This window comes from Thalia democratica, chromosome 2 (assembly GCF_965202585.1).
Source record: "Thalia democratica chromosome 2, ktThaDemo2.hap1.1, whole genome shotgun sequence".
Lineage (NCBI taxonomy): Eukaryota > Metazoa > Chordata > Thaliacea > Salpida > Salpidae > Thalia > Thalia democratica.
In genome coordinates this window covers 52387806-52395714 of record NC_139166.1, presented here as the reverse complement: position 1 = coordinate 52395714, position 7909 = coordinate 52387806, and the positions used below count along the sequence as shown (strand labels likewise).

The following is a 7909-nucleotide window of genomic DNA, read 5'->3' as shown; positions in this document are numbered from 1 at the left end:
AATTTTTTGAAAAATGCTATTTTTATAATTTTTTAAAGTTTGAGTTGATTAGATTCTAAAAAAACATTGTTAGTTATTCATTTAAGTAAAGAGAATTTCAATATTTAGAATATAAAAATTCACATGTAGCTATTGTGATCTCTTAAAACAACATTTTTGATTTATTAATGTTATTAATAACTTATATTTTTTAAATGTCTAATAATGTAAAAGTGCATTTATACTTGGTATTTATAGTTGTTGTGTTAATTTTAACTTATTTTTTTTTAATTTGGGTTTTATTAAGAAACTCAAAGCTTTAAACCTCTTTTTCTAAAATAAAAAAATAACTTTCCTACTTACCTATAGTTTTTCTGGTACTTTTAGATCAACAAGTTTAAAAATTGTTTTAATGCTATACATTAAACCCTTAAGTAAAAGAGGTTTATGAAATGAAAAGGGTAGCAATTTCTCAACCTGAACATGTCAAAAATGCGCTGAGTAGTCAATCATCCTCCATGTCATTTCCGAGTGAACTGTTCAAATGCCTCGCATGCCAATCTTTATTAGAAGACCCGTACATGTCAAAGTGTGGACACACGTGCTGCTATATATGCTGGTTTAAAATATCAAAAGGAACAAAAAAGGTATTTTTTTTAAATCTAGCATTTAATGCGACTTTTCAGTATAAATATACTATAAATAAAAATATTTCTTGGTTAACTTATATTGATGAATAAACTACAGAAATGATCAAATATGAAATAAAACCAAACATAATGAATTTATTATTGACATAAATCTACAATTATAGCCAGGCAAATACTTTACATACTAGTGTGGTACAGCTAATATTTTTAGATGTTATTTATTTCTACACTATTTGTGTTTAACTTATATTAAAACTTTTTTATAACTAAAACTATTTGATACTTAAATATAAAAACAGTAATTAAAATCAATATGGTAAAAGTCAAAAAATATAGACTTTTAATTTAATTAAATCAAATGTAGTATATGGTTGTTGTTTTGTCAGTATATTTAGGAAGTGGTCAGGTAGTCTGTCTCTTCAAAAATAATTTTCAGTAAAAGGTCCTTTTAATGGATTGGTCTATTTTTTATTATGATCATTAAAATTGTTATTTGGTGTTCTGTTAATTTGTTCTACTTCTAAACATATATAAGTATTATTATTATTTTTTTGAGTTACTTGGCTGACTGAAATTAGATTAAATGTTACTTTCTATGTTTTTTTATTTGAACTTAATTTTATGCATCATGATTTTGTTTAACTGGTAAATGATAGCCTTTGATCTAGTAAACAAATATAAGTGGTTTTAGCTGGTTGATGCTTCTTTTTAACTTTACTTTTAATTTTAGAACTTACTGAGTTTGCTTAATTTTTAAAATAATAACATTTAAGTTTTATTCTTCTTTTATTAATTAAATTTTAAATTAGAAAAGTAAAAGATGTTTAAATTATGTAAAAAGTTTTTTATTTATTAAAAATGTAGTTAAATTTTTAGCTCCTTATACGATCTTGATTAATTTTAAGTAGCTTTAATAATAACTCTGTTATAATTCACAAGTAGATTTTTAAAGTTTTGTATTTCTTAACAATATTTCTAAGCTTTGTATAGATCAGGGTTTCCCAAACTTTTTTTCAAAAGGCCCCCTTTAAAGAAGTTAAAAACGCTATGGTCCCTTCCAACAAGATTTAATAAAAAATCTACCATTAAAACCTCTTAAGACCTTGATTTTTATTTTTTGCTCTTTCATCATCAACTTCAGAATATCTAGTATAAGCTTCAAATTATGGCCTTGTGGCTCCCCCTTTTACGGCCTTTTGCCCCCCCTCCAAATTTCCTAATTACTTTCCATAATATCTAGTAAGTATAAGTTTTAAAACTACCATTATAAACGCATAAGACTTTTTTTTGCTCTTCACCATCAACTCCAGAATATCTAGTGTAAGTTTTAAATTATGACTTCATGTCCCCCTAAATTTCTGTAATGGTTCTCGAGGCCACTTGGCCCAGTTTGGGAAACCCTGGTTTAGATGAAATCAATCATTTAAGGCCTTAACAAATATAAATGATAAAAAAACTTTATTTACATCTTTTTCAAAAGTAAAAATATCTTTGCGTTGTATTTTTTAGACTTCAGCAGCAAACATGATAACATTGCAACTGTTATTTTTTAAGTATTTGCAAGTTTTGATTTATTATACAATAAAACAAACAAGACACACAGTTCAGCAAACTAAATATATTTTGTGTATCTTGTTATTTTTTTCTATAGTAAATGGTCAGTAGTGTTTTAATATATTGGTTTATTCTTAAAATTTTTATACAAAATTTATTTTTTAGTGTGTTCACTGCAATGCAGTAATTGAACTAGATGAAATTTATCCAAATCACTCTATAGACCTGCTAATCAAAGAACAAAAGAAAGTATTATCTGATACATATATGACTAGCAAAAGAGCAAAGTTTGATGAAAATTCAAAAGAATGGAAAGATGTAGAACAAAAAGCCCTACTGGAAGGTTTACAGGTACACGAAATTGATGAATACATAAAAACATTAGAAAAAAAGAGAAAAAGCATAATCAAAAACAGTAATCTGAACAGCAATAAATTATTGTTAGATTTCCTTGTGGAGTCCAACAACCAAAACAAGTTAAAGATAAAAAAGATAAACTTAGAGCAGGAGTTTTTGTCTGCTGACATTCAGTACATGCGCGAAGCAATTGCATCTGCGGACAACAAGTGGAACTCTCTTTCTGTTGTGCCATCTAACAACACTGACAGTAACAACCAGCTGGTACCAAAACCGTCTACCTCTCTTTCGTGGCTTTCTCCTGACAGCAAGTTTGCCAAATCAATGGCAAAGCGGAAAGCCCGCTTGCACAGTAATTTTGACTTGATCAAAAATTGTTATGTGGGTGACAGAGTTCATTACTATGTATCTCCAGAAAGCACCATTGAAAAGTTGGGGTCTTTCAGCTCAAAGTTTAATAACTTCATGAAGTACAACAAAATAAAGGAGCTTGCGCACATAGATTACGTGACCGGAAACAACAATCACTCCAACATTGTTTCAAGCATTGACTTTGACAAGACTGGTTCTCATTTTGCCGTGGCCGGAGTTACTAAAGAAATAAAACTCTACGACTATGACAATGTCATTTTGAATCCGAACAGTGGCCACTGTCCTGTAGTGCAAATGACGTGTGACTCTAAAATATCCTGCATCAGGTGGAGCCCTTACCACCAAAACTGGCTGTGCAGTTGCGATTATCAAGGAAATGTTTTAATTTGGGATGCTTTCCGTCATGAAAAATTGCACACGTTCATTGAGCATGAAAAAAGATGTTGGAGCGTTGATTTTAATTCGGTTGATCCAAAATTAGTTGCATCAGGTTAGACTTTTTTTGTGTTAATGTTTATCACTGTAAATAAAGTGTTTCTTGTTTTAATAACTTTTTAATATTTCTATTTTAAAACATAAGCTTTTCTTAATTGTTATTGCATTAGATAGTTATAATTTATTTGAAAAAAATCAGAAAAAAGTAATCAAAAATTTCTGTAAAGTGTTTTGAATAATTTTTCAGTGTTTTATCAAACTTATCGTACTAACATTTAACAATGTCTCATAAATTCACTAAACAATCTTTCACAGGTTCTGACGATGCGAAAGTGAAAATTTGGTCGACAAACTCACAGAAGTCCATCACCACCATAGAAGCTCGCGCCAACGTCTGCTGCGTCCAGTTCAACCCGAAGTCGTCCATGCATGTCGCGTTCGGTGGTGCGGACCACGACCTGCATTACTACGATTTGAGGAACCCCAAGCAGCCGCTGAACGTTTTCAAGGGGCACAAGAAGGCCGTTTCGTACTGCAAGTTTGTGGACAAGCACCATTTCGGTCAGTTTGTTTTGATTGGTTTGATACTCAGATGTGTGTGAGATGTAAGGTCAATGTTGCATATTATGTTCAAGTGCTTTACAGTTTACTAGTTAAGTGTTTTGCGACTTAATTGGTTATTTTCTTAAGAATAAGATAAATGTATTTAACAACCTAGTCACTTTTAAGTATTGTGTTTTTCTAGTAAAAAAATAATATGCATTAAAGTTTTGTGTCTTTTCTACTAACATTAAGTTTGCATGTTAAAAGCTGTGCGAAGTTTATTTTTTTTTGTTGTGTGTTAGTTGAAAACTTGCATTACTTGCTTTTTCAAAGCTAAATCAATTATTAGTTTATACCAATTTATTCATGTTGCTTCAATTTGAACTGATTTTCAAAACCAAACACCACTCCAAACAGTGTCAGCTTCCACGGACAGCCACCTGAAGATGTGGCAGGTGGACGGTCATCAGGCGGTCAGGACGTTCAAGGGCCACGTCAACGACAAGAACTTTGTGGGCATGGACGCCACTGGGGAGTTCATCGCTTGTGGCAGCGAGGACAACCATCTGTACGTGTACCACAAGGTAGGAAAATTTAAATTCAACTCAATATCTTGATTAATAAAAACTTACAATTGTACCCTTTTAATCAACTAAAATGACAATAAATAACCGATAAATGATTTACAATATTGTTCTGATATAAAATAAATTAAATTATATAACATTAGCACTTCGACGACAAGCTGTTCAGCCACCGCTTTGCCGTCAACAAGTCCTTATTTGAGAAGGAGGAAGGTTCAGCGTACCACCAGGAGGGGCCCCAACCTCCCGCAAGGAGCAAGGAGTTTGTCAGCGCGGTGACGTTCAGGAAGCAGGGTGACGATTGTGACGTCATAGTGGCCGCAAACAGCCAGGGCACCATAAAAGTGCTCAAGCTGGTGTGAAATCACGATTGGTTGATAAAATAAATAAAAAATAAGAAAAAATAAATTAATTAATTGAATAAACGTGTATAGTGGGTACACAAATAGAAGCTTGCTTGTTACAATCAGCTGTTTTATTTATTTGCTTTTAAATACGTCCGGTCTGTATTTATTTAAATTTTTTCATTAGTTGATGTTTAAAAAATAAAAGTTTTCATTTATTTTCAAGATCACAAGTATAGCATTTTTTACCTATTTTGATGACAGAAGCACTTATTTTCGTACTCTAGTGATTTTAGTTGCTAAGTTTTACTAATACAAATATGAGTTGCGTTATTGCAAAAAGTTTATTTATATTTATTAAAACTATTAATTCGTATTAAGACTTTGAGTTTGTAAGTTAAGTTATATTCAAAATAATATTTGTGCATTTTTCAAATTATTACATATAATTTCATATAAAAATACTTTAAGTTATTGTTCAATAAACTTCTTTTGCTATGCAAAATAAAGTGTTTAATCTGTCTATGAAATTAACCACTTTTTTGTATGTTATAGAATGTTAAAATTTAATTTAAAACTCAAGAATCTTAAAACAGATTAAATTTTCAGAAGCTCTTTAATTTTTTATTCTAATTTGTGACACTTGTGAAATAAGTTTTTTAACAAGTTTTTGCTGATTAAACTTTTCCACCTTACTAGTTTTAGTTTTTTTGTTTTTGGTTAAAGAGTCTGTTATAACAAAGTTAAGGTTTATACGTTTGATAGTCTTAAGTTTTAAAACGCTTGTTTCACTAAATATCTAGACATCCTTTTTTTTTAATATTACACTTTTATGTCGAAGTCATATATTAGTGTAATTTAGAAATAGAACTTACAAATATTACCCAAATTGTTACTTTTGGGGATTATAAAGTACTTTACATTCCTTAAATCAGGGTTGCTAAAAAACTTGGAATGCTCGAAAAATCTGGAATTTGAAAGTTTAGGCTTAAAAAAACCTGAAATTTTCAACAAAAATTACTAAAAAATTTGGAATTTTAAAAAGTTTTAAAGTGTAAAGTAAGAAAATTTCGATTTGAAAGAAAAAATCTATCATATAGATATTTTTTTATTATTATATACAAAAAGTAATAAAACACGCATTAGAATTAGCTTAACTGTATGTTTTCAATGTTATTAGACTATTTAAGACAGTATTTACCTTAAACTTAATTATATACTTAAATTAGACCCAAAAACTTAAATTTTTGAAAACCTGGAAAAATTTCTCAAAAAAATTTAGCAACCCTAAAAGAAATTTAGGGAAAAGCTTTATTATATATCTAAAAAAAACTTTTCTTTGTCAGGGTTACACTACAATTCAAGTTGAAAGTTTTTTAAGGCCTATGAATTAAAAGTAGTATATAGATGAAGAATAAAACTTCATTAGAAGCTGCACTTGGTAATCATTTATAATGATAAAAATTAATTTGAAAGAGATAATTTAAAACCACTCAAAATTTCAGAACTCTAAGAACTTATTACTCGACTCTTTTTTTTTTTGTTTTTGAACTCTTCTGTAATCATTTTTTTTTTAATTATAATATTTTCAATTCCTGAAAATATGATAACCACATAGTTTTATGAAAAAGTCAGAAAGTTTTATTTTTTTTTGGAAATTTTTTATCGTCAAAATGTAGTTTTCTTGATTTAAGGCAAAAGTTATTTTTTATAAATTTATTCATTATCCTCTTAGTGCAGTTTTACTTACTAATTATTAAACGGTCTTGTTTTGCTCAAAATAATAGAGCTTTGTTATTTTTACAAAATATAGTTTTTCATAGTCTGTTATGTTTGTACTGTATTTGTTTGACAAGAATGCATTAGGCTTATATACAATTCGACAGCTTACTGCATCTGTTTTATGTAGGTATATTAGTATAGTCATGAAATATTTTCAAAAGCTGCTTGATAATCTGTTTAAAATTTTTCACTGAATTTATATGCTAGCAAACTAAATAAGAGTTTGGTTTTACACTCTCCTTTTGTCAAATATGTTTGTAATTAGTTTACTAACAAACTTTTATAACTTTATTAATTCAGTGAGCTTCATTATACTTATGACCAATCGTTTAAGTTTTACTTATAGCTTTAAATTTGTTGAAAATCACAAAAAAAAAGTTTAATATTTTGACACTGTTATGTGCAGAAAATTGAAGAATTATTTGTTATGATAAAAATTGTTCATTAAACCGAATGCGTATCAAAGCTATAAGCTTTCATATGTGTATATACTATATAATCAGTGAAATTCTCTGCGGATTTTTGTTATTTTAGTGTGAGTCAGTTCTTATTAAAAATTAATTAAAACTAACATGTTTGTCTGTATAATATTTCTTTATATTGTAAACACTCACATTAGTATGTTAATAAATTGAAACCATGTTTTCCAGAAAAAAAGCTAAACCATAGAAAAATGATACTGAAGTCTGAGTTTGTGTCATCAATAGTTTTTGTGCTCTTTTTTTTGTACTTTTAATAGTTTTATATTACCTATATCAAACTTTTTTATTTTGTTTTAACTCCAAACAGGAACTCAAGAAGCAGCTTACTGTATATAACTCATACAAGTTAGTTACTTTTGTGTAAGAGTTGCTACTAAAAACACACTACAGAAGTTTTATACAAATGCTAACAACTTTTACTATATAGCGATAACATTTACCTAAAGTTCTAAAACTACCTTCAATACAGGCTGTAGTAGCAATGTAGAAACTAATATTTTTAGAAATTTGCTAATGCAAATAGAATTAAAAGCAAGAATAATTGGAAAATATTATAGTTGTTTTAGTCGATAAAGAATTGTACAAAGACTTTTCATAAAGTTTTTTTATCAAAATATTTGTTGCAAATTAGTATCGTTTGCTTAATTTAGAAATATTTATTTCTCAAATATAACCGCAAATGTAACTAGTTATAATAAAATTAATTTAAAACCTGTTTTAGTACTTTAAAATGTTTTTTCTAACTAAGCTTCATAGTTTTAAATTATATAACTTTTAGTAGATAAAACTGAGACAAAACATAAAAAATTAATACTTTGACTTTAGTA

General features: G+C 28.4%; 1 protein-coding gene across 1 annotated transcript; it reads left to right on the top strand.

Moving 5' to 3' along the window:
- Positions 1-370: 370 nt before the first annotated feature.
- On the top strand, positions 371-5336 carry LOC145849839 (E3 ubiquitin-protein ligase COP1-like). The gene is made up of 5 exons (XM_082954916.1): positions 371-626; positions 2349-3402; positions 3663-3908; positions 4308-4474; positions 4621-5336. Exons 1-5 carry the CDS (start codon positions 432-434, stop codon positions 4834-4836), a joined length of 1878 nt encoding a protein of 625 aa, XP_082811042.1. The 5' UTR covers positions 371-431; the 3' UTR covers positions 4837-5336.
- The last annotated feature ends 2573 nt before the right edge of the window (positions 5337-7909 follow it).